Below are 15228 nucleotides of genomic sequence, written 5' to 3'. Positions count from 1 at the left end.
TTGACTAAATGGATTCTTAATTTTTATAACTTGCCTGTGGTTGGTAATGCACGACTTAAAAAAGACTTAATACACCTCCTCTATAGTCATGTTTTTAAGTTTTTCAAGTGAAGTGCTATGTTCCACATCAGTATCAAAAGCCTTTGACAGATCCAGGAAAATCACCAAAGGCTCATATCCATCATCAAAACTCTCCATTATAAAATCTGTTACCTGAGAAATAGCATCAACAGTACTAAGCTTTTCTTTAACCCAAATTGATCCTCTGACATTAAATTTAATACATTTTTCTAAGATTTTATTGATTGCGCTTGTTAACGCTATTGATCTTTAGTTATTTATTTCTTTCTCATTGCCTGATTTGTATACAGGGATTAAGGTAGATGTTTTTGGGATTTATACCAGTACAAAAAATAGAATCTACCAAATGTTTCAGTGGTTTTAATAAACAAACATGATTAATTTTAACCATTTGGACAGAAACTCCATCCTCTCTTACTGAACCATGTTTTAAAGATTTTATTTGACTAATTGAATAATTTTCTGTGATTGGAGTAAGAAACATGCAATCTCTGCTCTGGACATACTCTTCCAATTGTTCTGTTGGTACCTTAATTTTACGAACCTCTGGTATTAAAATATTTTTAAATTCGTCTGCCACCAGCTGCTATTGGATCCGAAATTTCCACTCCACTTTCATTAATTATAGGTTTTATGTCTTTATTGTTGGATTCTGATTAGTAAGCTCATTCACAATATACCAAGTCTTTCTTGAACTCTTACGAGTGCTGAATAAAAGACTTTTTATAGAAACCAATTTAAGCTTTTTTTATTAGACTTGATAACATATTTTTGGATTATCTCAACTTATTTAATAGTGTTATTATTTGTGTTTAATGTTATTTCTTTTTATAGATTAACCCTTTTCCTAATAGATGTAACACGCCCAATAGTAATCCAAGGTTTAAGACACTTTGTTTTTTATTTAATTTTCTCCCTTATCGTACAATTAGTTATGAGTTTATCAGAAATCTGATTTGGATCATTACAATTCAAAATATCTTGTCGCCCCATATTTATAACTGTATACTGATTAGGGTTATTTTCTCATTGAAATGCTTTAATTCTTACTTTAACAGAATTGGATAATGATCTGATACACTGTACTTAAAAAACCTAAACAACCACTGCCTCCACTACAGTTTTCATTAATATAATGTATGAATAACCAATAATTAAAAAAAATAAATAAATAAAAATTAAACTGAAAATAACAAGAATCATTTTATTTAAACAAATTATACAATTATTGAACCTAGACAAGATATTTTAGTGACCACTATAGTCACAATATCAAATAAAATTTGGCTATTCTGTCAAGGCTATACAATCTACATATAATTGTTGTGTTTAATTCCGAAAACTAACAATGATAACAATCACAATTTAAATAGATTTTAAAAAGTAAAGCCAACATTAATTGCATTAATTATTAAATAAAACTACTCACTCTTCACTGAGATTTACTCCACAGTAAATCCCTAAAATTCCTTTCTTATTGTTTTATAAATAATATTCAATAAATAAATAAAGCGAGAAATTATTAATCATTTATTATCCACCGTTCACACCTTGGGCATTTCCAAGTTGGCGATGACCGCGTAAGTGAACTCCTGGGTGCTGCTCTGTCCGCCGATGTCCTTGGTACGGACTTTGCCGTCCGCCAGCACTTTTTCCACCGCGTTTCGGACCATGTCGCTGTACGTCGTCAGGTTTACGTGACGCAGAAGTTTCGACGCGCAAAGTAGCATGGCGGTCGGGTTTGCCACGTTTTTACCTACGGCTTCTGAGAAGGTGTGACGCGCACCCTAAGATAAAAAAAGCATATAAACAAAATCCCAGAATTTGTTTATACAAGTCACTTCTTCATAATGACAACTTTACCAGCGGTTTGCTGTAAAGCAGTATTACCAAATAGGACCTGCACAGGATGAGTCAACAAGTGCACCGACCAGTTTTTTACTCTGAAGGAAATACATTTAGATACGTATCATGTATAAAATTCATATTTATGTCAAGACGTTATTCACTTCATTTAATTTAGTACATTACAATCCTATTTACTTCCTCTCTAAAAAGATGTGAGATTGACATCAAGCACAGCCCTTAAGAAGGTTGAACTGTCTAAAAATTTTTTAACTGTCTAAAATTCACAGTTAATCCACGATTTTACCCTCAAATCCAAGTCAAGGAGACATCAGGAACTCAAAGAAAATATGATAATATCATACAACAAAAAATATTCAGAAATGACAAAAAATCTTGATTTTGCAATGAATATCCGTTTTAAAGATTCAAATTTAGTCGCTTTTGGTTCACAAAATTGCCTTTCACTTGTTAATTTCTTTAAATTCAAATATTAATTACTTTTTGATTACATGGGTAATATAAGGTCGTCAAACTCATCTTAAAATTACAAAACTTACTCAATAAAATTAAATTCACAAACGCCGTCAACATCAGAAGACTATGATGACCAATCAGCAACTAATTCAATTATTGAAGCCATCACAGCAATTCATAGAAACTTCTACTAAGCACTTTGCTTCTGAGTTGAATCACCATTTAAAAAAAATTGAAATGTGCTACCTGCACATGGATTGCCATCAATAATTGTTGATTCTTTACAAAATTTGTTCATGCTTTCTACTACTGCTTCAGTGGACATTTAGGAGTCTACAGGAACAGGTTTCAAATGGGGATATTTTGGCTTTAAGTGAAGAGTCTTTGAGGTTTAACAAGTCAAGCAATAACCGACAGGTAATATTCCCGCATATGAAAAATACTGCATTTTTGTAGAGAAATAAAAAGAATAAAGAAAACGTACTTTGTTGTGTTTTCTTTATTCCTTTCCTGCCAACGTAAGGGGCATGTTACGTGTTTACATTTGCATGATAAAAGCTATACACACATTAGATTCAGTTTTAGAAATAAGGGTAGCTGACATATATACACTCTTAATTTAATTGAGTGAGCAATAAATTCTTTTACTGAATAAAATAAATGATGAGTAAAAAATAGTTATATTCTTTGCTTAAATCCTTTATAGATCCCCAACTTTTTTATGCATTATTTATTATAATACACATGAAGGGACAATTTTCAAACAATGTGGAATTGTGTCTTGGCACTGCAAGGTCTTGACTATTTCTTATTTCCTTAGTACTCATATTTATATTAATGTTTTTTTTAATAACATTTTTATATGTAAAACAACATATCTTATATACTTGTTTTAAATAATTGAAAGCAATGATCTACTATAATGCACTACCTAATTATTCTCCATCCTCTGCATTGTTTCTGCATGGGAGCTATAAAATATTATGCCATAAGCTATGAGGGAATGGACATAAGCATAGTATAACTGGATTAGAGCCATATTCACTTACAGTGTTTCCTATGTTGTAGATTACAAAGTTTGTTGTCGATTTTTTTCTTGCAAACCTCATTCCCATGAATTTGCCAGTCAAAGTTCTTATTTGCAGTGAGTTCTAAACACTTAGTCTCATGTAATTGCATTAGGAGAAAGAATCAGAGTAGTCTTATTTCCATTATTCTTACTTTAAAAGTGAATAACGTTGGTTTTGATAGAATTTAGAACTAATTATTTTCCATTACACCTTTTTGAGAACTGTAAAATATGCAATATTTAGTTCCACTCTTTCAGACTTGTTTGAGACAACACATGATTTATCATCAGCAAACTGTGCAAGAAAAAGACTAGGGTTTCGAAGAACACTGCTCAAGTCATTGCAAAAGAAGATAAAAATAAGTGGAGACAACAAGAGATCCTTAGGCAGCTCCGCTCTGCATGTTTATGTAATTTTATTTTTAGGAATAATTGCCAATATTGTCTTTGCTTCACCTAATAACAACCTGAGTAAGGTCTGTGAGATAAAAATGACTTAAGACACCTAATTTCCTTACTCTGAATGACTTGACTGCTAACTGGTGGACATTCATAAGGCCTCCTCTGCTTGCTAATTTTAATTTTCCTGACATTATATTAACAGAACATTGGCTTCGACCTAATGAATGTTTTTGTATTGATGAGTATGTACCACTGTCAGTTTATTATAGACAAAACTCTCTGCATGGAGGGACTGCTGTTCTAATTAGGAGACATTTTCAATACTTTTTCTGTACTGTTGATAAGTTTGGTGATGCCTCAGTTGAACGGGTTTTTGAGTGTTCGGTGTGTTTTTGTAAATTGTTTAATATGTACGTTATTTGTATATACCGCCCGCCCTCTGGGGATATCAGTGTGTTTCTTGACAGGTTAGATTGTCTTCTGTCCCAGCTCCCTATTCACTCGCGTGTTATCTTGGCTGGAGATTTTAATATTAATTATTCAGAGGTTTCCTTACCGCAAAGAATTTCTCTTGATGGAATCTTCAAATCATTTGCACTCACCATGTATGTTAATGCACCCACTCGTATTTCGTCCTCTTCATCGACCACTATTGATTATTTCTGCAGTAATTTGGATGGTGTTACCTGTTCAGTGCAATCAGTGGGTACATCGGATCACGAGGGGGTGTATGTCCAATTCCCTGGTGGTGACTTTAAAAACAAATCTGGCCGCCGCATTGGGAGAGTGTTTAGTGGGAACAATTTGAATTTATTTTCTCAAACCATTTAACTGGAATACAATTTGGGCTGCTCCACAACCATATTCTTCCTTTTATTATACATTACGTGATAAAATAAATATCTGCTTTCCCTTGGTTAGACTTAAATCCAAGAGACGAAAACCATGAATCACCGCGGGACTAAAAACATCTGCCCAAAATTTGCGATGCTTAGCAAGACTTCGCAAATCTATTGACAATCAATTCATCAGGTCTTATTTTCAGGATTATTGGAAAATTTATAGGCATCTGATAAAAGTCAGGAAGGAACTGTATTACAATGAGCGCTTAGATTCGTCAGACACAAGGAAAGAAGGAAAGTTGGTTAATCATTAACGAATGTAGGCAGTCTTCTCGTCGGCGGTTGGTTGAATCGGACTTGGGGCCCGATGATTTCAATGACTATTTTTCTAATATTGCTGAGAAGTTACTGGAAGCAGTTCCATTGCAGATCTTAATCGGAATGCTATCAACCAATCATTCTTTTTCCACCCTGTAGATGCCACCAAGGTCCTTGAAAGAATTCAGTGCTTGAAGAATCATAGGTCTTCGGGTTCCGATGGTATCTCTTCACGTCTGCTGTCACTTCTGCGTGCGAGCGCTTTAGATGCTTTGGTTTGAGCAATCAATCATTCACTTCTTCAGGGCGAGTTCGCATCCTGTTTAAAGGAAGCTACGATTATCCCTCTTCATAAGGATGGTAGCTTGGACCGACCCTCTAACTTCCCTCCCATATCAATTTTGTCTACCCTCTCCAAGGTTCTTGAGCGGCTTGCAAAAAAGAGAATTGTCTCTTTTTTACAATGTGCTGTCCCCTAATCAGTATGGATTTCAGTCATCTAAGGACACGCAGGATGCCATTTTCAGATTCTTGGAGAGTGTGTATCTATCTATGAACTCCAAGGAGGCTGCAGCAGCGGTGTTCTGTGATCTGTCCAAGGCCTTCGATTGTGTGGATCATGGAATACTGCTGTCAAAGCTTGATTTTTACGGATTTAGGGGAGTGGCTTTGGGGTGGTTGAAGTCATACCTGTCTGGCCGCACCCAGAGGGTGGTTGCATCTGGATTTTCGTCAGGGATAGCACATCTTAAATGTGGTGTACCTCAAGGGTCAGTGTTAGGTCCTATTTTATTTTTATTTTTATTATACTTAAGCTCTCTATCACTGCATGGACTAGTGGTTCAGTTTGCCGATGATACTACAATTCTGTGGCATAACAAAGATCAAAAAGTAGTCAGATCTCTCATAGTAGAGGACCTTCACAAAATTAACGAGTGGTGCATCTGCAATCAGCTTGTGTTCAATGTTGATAAGAGTTTTGTTCTGCGCTTTAAGTGTAATGTAGAGGGTTTTTTGTTTGATGAGCAGAGCCCACTACATGGTAGGGATTATTGTCGATTTCTCGGCCTCTTCATTGATGAGAGTTTAAGGTTTGACAGCCACGTTTTGGGTCTTGCTGCTAAACTTTCTTCTGGTTGTTTTGCAGTCAGGGTTGCCAGGCATGAGTTGGGGGGTTGTTTGCTCGTTCAGTTTATTTCGTCTTAATAGACTCTCATATCCGTTATGGGTTGCCATTTTGGGGTTTGTGCTCCAAGGGACTCCTTAACATAATTTTTACTATTCAGAAAAAAGCATTAAGGTATCTGTGTGGGGTTGGTCTGAGAGTCCCTTGGTAACCTCTTTTTGTAGCTGAAAGAATTTTAACAGTTTTCTCACTATTGGAAACTGCAACACTCATACATAAGTCCGTAAGTCCACCATCCTGCACCAGTCATAATACTCGTCAAGTGGGCAACTTATCTCTTCCAATCCCCACCTCCTCACTTACCAGAAACTTTCTTATATTTATTAGTCGTAAAATATTTAATCATGTTCCTTTTTCGATTAGGACTGTTACAGACCTTAAAAAGTTTAGGAGAGAACTAAAGAAATTAATCTTACCAAAAACTTACTACAGCATTGAAGAGGATTTTAACGACTCATTTTAATATTTAATATTAATTATATATCTGTTGATCAGATTTATTTTTTTTTTTAATTATTCTTGTTTTATGTTGGTTCTCTCCTTTTCTTTTCTTCTTTTTTAGTTTTTTCTTTGATTATATAAAATATGCTTCTATGTACAATAAAAATCGGTTCAGTATTCTGTTTTTGTCCTGTATCCTGTATAACCAAATAAATACTAGTATTAGGAAGCTTTTAGCACAAGTTTGTAAACTTAGCAAATAAAGTAAATTTTGACTTTGACTTCTGGGTCCATCACATTAAAGACTTTGCTTAATTAAATCGCTAGTCGCCTAATTGAATCACAAATTCATGATATTTTATTATTCCAGGCAGTTGAATGACGAGTTTATGAATATTTTTGTATTTCAGCCTATAGGGTCATAGATATTTTTCTTCTGTTCCAGTCAGTTGAACCATGATATTATTATATTCCTTTTTAATTTAAATATCGTAATAACCGTTCTAGAATGCCTATTCAAATATTTTTAAAAAGGCAGAGGCGAGTGCCATGGATCTATAATTAATTATCTATATCACAGGCTTTCTTTCAGTTTCTTTTTCATGTATTAGTACCCTCTTGGAATCATTGATTGATTAATATGCTCAGAAGAAAGCATATTTCATCAGAAACCCTCTTTACTATACTACATGGAACCTGATCAATTCCTGCATCGACTTCTTGAGGTGCAAGATGGCCTCTGATATAAAAATATTAGGGAAATTCTCTTTTTGTATCCAAAATCTTCTTAAGAATTATTTCGTAAAAATATTGATTTAAGGATCATTTTCTCGATGTTTGGAGCACTGGCAGAACAACAGGTTCTACCAATCAAACATTGGAAGAATTTTGTTGAACTTGTTGTCTCAGGAAAACTTTAACATCTTGTATTTTTAAGGAATGACATTTTACATATATTAGATATATTTACATAAAAAATACTGACAATAGATTAAGAGAAGGTGATTTTACATATATATTTTCGTGTAATTTAAAATCATATCAAAAATAAAATTTTACTTACTGGTTCAAATACAACACATTCGGCACTGTACGAAGAGCCCGACACAACTCCAGCACCTCCAACAAGTCCGGAAGCCAAATTATCCACAATGTTACCATATAAGTTTGGTGTGACCATAACATCAAACTGTTGGGGTTTTGATACCATTTGCATAGTGCAGTTATCAACGATCATCTTTTCAAATTCGATTTTGGGATACAATTTGGCCATCTGGAGAAGTACTTTTAAATTATTGATTTAGAACTTTGGTAAGGATTACTTACTTCTTCACAGCTTTTTAAGAATAAACCGTCACCAAGTTTCATGATGTTTGCCTTATGGACTGCGGTCACTTTCTTCCTGTTGTTTTTAATGGCATAATCAAAAGCGAATTTGGCAATTCTTTGGGATTTTGTGGCGGTTACTATCTTAAGACATTCCACAACACCTGATAATAGAGATTAGTTATCATAGATACAGATAACAGGAGATACCATAAAAATTTAAATGAAGATATTTTAGATTGTTTGGCTTATGCTATTAATCATTGTTTTGATTTGGGAGTCTTCTTGGATAGGGTGAAGACTGTAGTTGTAAACCCATAAAAATCCTATACAGAACCATCAAACTTTAGACCCATATCTTTGTAAGTAAAAAAAAAAGGATAGATGTATTTTTGGAAAGAAATAGAATTTTAAGTACTTGCCAATATGGGTTTCAAAAAGCACCAATCATGCCATCTTTGCCTTTCTCGAGAATCTTGATTTTAAGCCAGATAATAATCAATAATATGTGAATAGTGGAATTTAAAAATATTCAAAAAAATAAAACTTTCATAAACTCAGTAAGGGATTGGTTGTCTGAAAAACTTTATTGTACCATAGATGAGTATTTTAATAATTAGCAATTAGATTCAATTACTACTTTTTAAGTGTTTATAGTTTGTATATGTGTACTAGCAAAATTTTTGCTTTTATTTGTGCAATATTATGTCATAAACAATTTTTTATGCTAAATGTCCTCTTTATTTTACTATTCATTTAAAAGCTTTACTTTATACATATTTGACAATTTAAAAGTAATTTAGTACCTTCATTACAATTTACCTTTGTCCTTTGAATACATTATTTTTGTGACAATAAATCATAATTTAATTTGATTTGATACTCACCTTTAACACTTTCATGCTCCAAAGCAGAATACTCTCCCTCAGTTTGTTCTCTGATAATGACACAGTCAATGTTGTCATGGCGGCATTTTACTCCTTTTAATGATTTTACATGAACAACATTTGCATAGAGGTCCAGTTCATTACGCAGTTTCATGTTAAGGGTTTGGAGCTCACCTGGAATAAAAACCATGGAAAATATTCCAGTTTTCCTATTTTATACTTGCATATATCACACTCTAATCAGTTAGAAATAAAATGATATTCTTACCAGTGTGAGAATAATCGGGGGTAGCTAAAATCCCTTTTAAAGCTACCCTATTTTTGCTAATAGATCTGGCTACCTAAAAACAACATAAACCTGCAAATTTTCCTTTAAAGCATATAGTAAAAAATGCCCCTTACATCTGGAAGAGGAGCACTTAAGGTGGGATTGACTTCTGAAAAAAAGTAAGTTTCCCAATCGACTGGGACTCCTGCCGCTTTAAAAACTTCTTGTACCGAGTAAACAAGTTCAGGACCCACACCATCCCCAGGAATTAAGGTGGCAGTTACTCTTGAAGTAGGTCTTTCTTTCAAAGACTAAAAGAATAATTTACTACTTTAGAAGTTTGTTTTGTATAAGAAAAATTATTTCTTACAGAAGGCGAGGCAGAGCTTGAAGAGTTATGTATGTTTCGCACTGCAGCATTTTGTGTAGCCTAAAAAGAAATTGTATTTAAATACTTTATATGCTGTAATATAAGGGTTGCTAAGTGGATTTTACAGTTAAAATAGGGCTTCTTTGCCCAGTTATATCATCAGTGTCCTAACCTAAAAGATCAAAAAGAAACCTAATGACCCGCAATAAAAAACGTACCTGTAAAAGGATTCGAGGGAACTGTCTTGCAATCAGAGACATTTTACCTGTATGTATTTACTTAGGGGTTAAAATTAATAAATTTATTGTTATAATGTGTATGAGAGCCCCTTATTGTTATAAACTAAAATAGCGCCACGCACGTGAATACGGTAGAAATTGAAACTAAGCTCTTGATTACAGCGCTCCCGTTGAATCTGTGGCGAGAATCGGTACTAAGACCGAGTGGCGCCATCTGTTATGCTTAAAGCGTAGTAGTAACATGTGGCGCCATCTGTGGTAATCCGGTAGTACTAGCAGAATGTAGCGCCATCTATTGTACCTAGTATAAACTAGTCGCGTGTGGCGGCATCTGTTGACGGCTATTTTAAGCGCTACATAAGTGCTGCCATCTATTGGACTATTCAAGGACTACAGCAATACTAGAGGCCTCTGCTGGTGAAAATTCGTACTATAATTTAGAATGTTTCGTCAACCTGAATGTAGGTGGCGCTGTGGTTCATTTTAAGTTTAAATTATTCCGTAATGTTAATGTTACTGGTTGAATTATTTAGCAAAATTATCAAAAAAATAGAGGGTTTCTAAAAATTAATGATTTTTGAGATAAAATTGGGTCAAGTAAGCTAAGAAAATAAAATATTACTTGTGTAGTTCCAGGCAAGCAGGGAAATCTGAAAGTTAAATTAAAAAAAGATATATTTGAAAAAAAAATTGATTTAATTAGCAAATTTATTTTTATATTATTAGATTCATACAAAAAAAAAACAATTTAAAAAATATGTCAAGTTTCAAAAGTAGCAAGTTATAATTAACATAGAAAAAATTGTATTATTGATAAAAATTTATTATTAAAAATTGCTTAAATTGTATTAATACGCACATCAATTAAAACTCTTGAAGCGGTGAAGGATATCCTCTGTCTCTAAATAGAAACGCTAGCAGTAACTTAAAAGATTTGATGACTACAAATCTTCAATCAAAATCTACAAACTGCTTAGCAAAAGCGCATTTCAACCCACGAGCAAAATCAGATGTACTAATTTATGGTGATTCTAGTGCTAGAGGTTTCTCTTCTCTTCTCTCAGGTATTCTGAGCTCGTCATACAACACCTGTGGTTATGTGTTTAGTAATGTTACAGCCCAGACCTTATGTAATTATGCGTTTCCTCTAATTGTTTACTATACGAAGGATGATGTTGTTGTTGTTTGTCTTGATTTTTTTTTGTACATTGCCGTCTTTTTCCCAAATGAAATCCTTGCTATCAATGGGCAGGATAACTAATGTAATTGTTTGTAATAAATGCGATTTTAATAAGTTCTCAAAAAGCAGATATTACAATACAATTCATTTTATGAATTCTTTCATCTGTAACCGTAACTTTTCTGTGAGAATAATTACTGATGTCAGACAAAATTTTAGGTACCGTCACTCTGCCAAATCTATGTGCAAACTTTTATCTTTATATGTTAAAAATACTTTTTTGTCATCCAAATTAGTATTAGCATATTTAGGTATTAGCAATAGTGGGATAATCAGCGATACACCCTTGATCGAAGGTAGGTCTTCGGTTACGCCTCAACTAGACCAATCTATAGACACCCTTGCTATTGGATCTTCTTTTTTAATAGAAACTCCCGCCATAATCAGGTTGCATTTCTTAATGTTCAATCTGTGCGTTCAAAAGTTAGAGAATTGGAACTATTTTTAGAATCGGTTAACTTTCCTAGTGTGTTAATTCTTGTTGAACACTGGTTGAGGTCTGACTAGCCTATTGATATCCCTGGTTATGTACTAATTTCCAAATTTTCACGCATGCAATATATACATGGTGGTACTCTTATTATGTTAGAGAAAGCTTTTTTAACGAAATTTGTGTTTATTACTATTGACAGATTTGATCATCTATTGATTGAAAAGAGTTTTCTATTGTATTTAGCAGTAAGTTAAATTTGTATATTTTAGGATTGCATCGATCTCCATCTGGTAATTTAGATTTGTTTTTAGAAAAGTTGGAGATCCTCTTAAGTGAAATTTCGGTTAAAGCGATGTTGATTCTGACTGGCGATCTTAATGTAAATTTTTTAGACAAATCTAATGGATCAAATCGAATGCTTTTTAATCTGTTAAACTCATTTAATTTTAAAATGCATGTGGATCAGCCAACCCGGATTTCAGCATTTTCTTCCTCACTGATAGATTACTTCTGTATGAATTTTAACCAACACGAAAATCAGTGTACAACAATCAATGCCGGTTTGTCTGACCATGAGGCAATAGTGGGATTAGTAAAGCTTAATAGTGCAGCTAATGAGAATAAGTTTGGACGCGATAGACTTTATACTAGAGCTAATTTTCGCAAATTCTTTTTGCTTTATGTCATGTGTCAATTGCAATATGTCAAGTTGGAATAATGTATTGACTACTGTTAACCCACTGCATAGCTTTCATCAAATAGTATTAAACAATTTTAACACTGCTTTTCCTGTTGTCAGTATTAAAAAACGAAATAGAAAACCTTGGTATACTAAGGGTTTACGAGTATCTGGGAAAAATATGCGCTCCCTTTTTTACATTAGGAAATACGCTATGAACAATGCAACATTTTTAAATTATTATAACAGATACCGCAAGATTTACAGAAACTCAATCAAAATGGCTAAGTGGACCTACTTTCAAAGGAGGATAAATAGTTCCTCTAATAGAGCAAAAGAGTCTTGGAAGATTTTAAATGAGCTAAGGGGCAAAAATAATGTCTTGGTTATTCCAAGTACCTTAGATTCCAATGTCCTCAATTCCTTCTACTGTGATATTGCCAGTAACCTTGCAGCCAATCTCTCACAAAAAATAGATCCCAGGAGCTATCTCAGCAATGTGGTAGTAGCCGAATCTTTCTTTTTTGCTCCCACAAGTGTAGACGAGCTTAAACAGTTAATGGTTAATATTAAGAATAAGAGTTCATCAGGTTGGGATGGGCTTTCTCTTAAAATATTTTCTGCTTTGCCTCTTGTTGCTTTGCAAGTCTTGGCCGAGTCAATTAACTTTTCATTTATGTCTGGAGTTTTCCCAGAGTGCTTAAAAAGAGCAATGATTGTTCCTCTTTACAAGGGTGGTGATCGCGACTGTCCTTCAAACTTTATTGAGTCTTCAGCAGTTTGGCATTCGTGAGTCTGTGAGCACAAATGATGCTATCTTTAGCTTTCTAGAGCACCTGTACAACCGACTGAATGTTGGTGAAGTTGCAGCAGCGGTATTCTGTGGCTTGTCGAAGGCATTTGGCTGCGTGAGTCACATAGTGCTGCTGATGAAACTGGAGCTCTATGGTTTCAGAGGAACTGCCCTTGAGTGGTTTCGTTCCTACTTATCAAATCATGTACAGGCTGTCAAATTTAATGGTGGTATCTCTAAGGAACTTAATATAAATGTGGGTGTTCCGCAAGGATCAGTACTTGGTCCTTTACTTTTTCTCATTTATGTGAACGACCTACCACAACTGCAGGTAAGTGGCAAATTTACATTGTTTCCCGATGATACCTCCATCTTCTGGCACGACTCTGATGTTTCTCAAATGGAGGCCAATATACGTGCAGATTTGTTAAAAATAAAAGACTGGTATGATGCAAATTTTTTGACATTTAATGTTTCCAAAACAAATATCCTTAATTTTAAATGTAATACAAAGGATATATGTTTAAATAATGAAGCCATCACCATGCCACCGTTCAGTAAGTTTTTGGGTCTTTCCATAGACAAGTTCCTTAAATTTGAAGACCATATTGTAGTGTATATGTATGTAGAAAAGTCTCATCAGATCTGCATACTTCGCGATTATTGAGTCGCACCTTCGATATGGAATTTGCTTTTGAGGTTCATGTTTAAATTCACTTTTTAGTTCAATGTTTGTACTCCAGAAAAGGGCCATTAGATATCTATGTGGGGCCAAGCCTCGTGACTCATGTCGCCCGCTTTTTGTAAGTCATAATATTTTAACCCTGTGTTCTATTTTTAATTTGGAAACAGTTTGCTTAGTTTTTAGAAAATATAAACAGGAACTCCACTTAGGAAGCCACTATAATACGCGACAAAATTATTTGTTGAGGCTACCCATTCCTCATTTTGAACTTGTCCGTAGCTCTATCATATATGGAGGATGGAAGTAGAAAGCTATTTAATAAACTTCCACTAGAAATAAGACAACTTAAGACTGAAACAAGCCTACGTACAAGGACGAAAATATTTCTTGCTAGTAAAGCGTACTGTAGTTTAGGTGAATTTTTTAATGATAAGCATTTAAGTATTTTTCAAAGTTTTATATATTTTAATTTAATTTAAAATAAGTTTCTCGTTTTTATTCCTTTAATGTACAGTCTATTGGCTTTGTCTACAACTTCTATGTTTATATTGACAATAAAGCATTTTTGAGTTTAAGTTTGAGTTTGAGATAATGACATGTAAGGGATATTACGGAATGTAGGATATTTAGAATATCATATCAGATAATATCCATCCTGTAAACACCTGGAACATTCTTGAAATATCTTATATGGTATTGCTATATCCATATATTATTTTTAAATAATATGTCCAACACTGACAGGTAATCCCAGTACTTTCAGATGACCTCCATGTATGTAGAACATTAAACATAATATCTTAATAATTGTACTACAAAAAGTAATAAAAATCCTGAAACTATGAAACTATAAATAAAAACTTAATGATAATAGGAGCAATTTTAATAGAAAAATTAATTTAATCTTAATAAAAATCTTTTAATTAATTAATTTATTATAATTGATTGTCTTTCGTTTTTTTAACTGTTTTTTTAAATACTCTTCATCTTTTAATAAAATTTTAAAAAATCTTATATTCTGTTGTGTAAATTGACTAATAAACAATTAAAACCACTTTTTAAACTCTTCGATATTTCGGTTTATTTTAAACCATCTTCAGGATTCGCTATAGAGAGAAAGAAAAACAGTATGTACTAATGTTACAGTACACCTATTTAAAAATTAAATTAAAGCTAATTTTAACGAAAGAGACATTCGAAAAATGTATTTAAAAATGTTGATACATTAAGATAGTTTATAAATATGTAGTTTATAGTTTCTTTAGATAGTTTTTAACACATGATTTAAAACAATATGCCACAATATTTGCTCTCCACAACGACTTATTAAGCTAGCATTAGGACAAATTTATATAATATGTCTCTTTCCATGTAAAAAATGTTACCATATAAATTTTTACCTTTTGTGATTTTGTATTTTTTAGATGTGTCTTATTTGGCCCGGTATTATGGAAGATCACTACACGCGACTAACATTCTTTATGTTTTGTATAATAAACTATGTACTTTACACAATAAATATTTATATGACTAGGAGTTTATATTTTTTTTGTTAAATTTTTTGTTTAATTTGTTAACGGTTATTATTTTTAATTAACCTTTATAATAAACTATTATTTACGTGCACACGAAGTATTCTAATACCAT

The 15228-nt window shown here is 33.2% G+C and overlaps 1 protein-coding gene across 1 annotated transcript; it reads right to left on the bottom strand.

Annotated features, from left to right (window-relative positions):
• Positions 1-1265: 1265 nt before the first annotated feature.
• On the bottom strand, positions 1266-9896 carry LOC126746041 (isocitrate dehydrogenase [NAD] subunit beta, mitochondrial). The gene is made up of 8 exons (XM_050454122.1): positions 9731-9896; positions 9513-9572; positions 9277-9453; positions 9143-9215; positions 8875-9048; positions 7988-8151; positions 7725-7934; positions 1266-1868 (listed from the first exon to the last, which is right to left on the bottom strand). The coding sequence occupies exons 1-8, from the start codon at positions 9770-9772 to the stop codon at positions 1626-1628; spliced, it is 1143 nt and encodes a 380-aa protein (XP_050310079.1). The 5' UTR covers positions 9773-9896; the 3' UTR covers positions 1266-1625.
• Positions 9897-15228: the final 5332 nt, after the last annotated feature.

Source organism: Anthonomus grandis, chromosome 17 (genome assembly GCF_022605725.1).
Source record: "Anthonomus grandis grandis chromosome 17, icAntGran1.3, whole genome shotgun sequence".
Taxonomy (NCBI): Eukaryota; Metazoa; Arthropoda; class Insecta; order Coleoptera; family Curculionidae; genus Anthonomus; species Anthonomus grandis.
The sequence above is the reverse complement of the archived record's forward strand: the minus strand, read 5'-3'. Positions and strand labels throughout refer to the sequence as shown.

Bases quoted from the DNA above. Each gene is read 5' to 3' on its own strand.
- LOC126746041 (XM_050454122.1), bottom strand. From the start codon at position 9,772: ATGTCTCTGATTGCAAGACAGTTCCCTCGAATCCTTTTACAG. The intron at 9,454-9,512 runs GTAAGAAATAAT...TTATTCTTTTAG, and splicing joins CAAGCTCTGCCTCGCCTTCT to TCTTTGAAAGAAAGACCTAC. The intron at 7,935-7,987 runs GTAAGTAATCCT...GTACTTCTCCAG, and splicing joins TCTTAAAAAGCTGTGAAGAA to ATGGCCAAATTGTATCCCAA.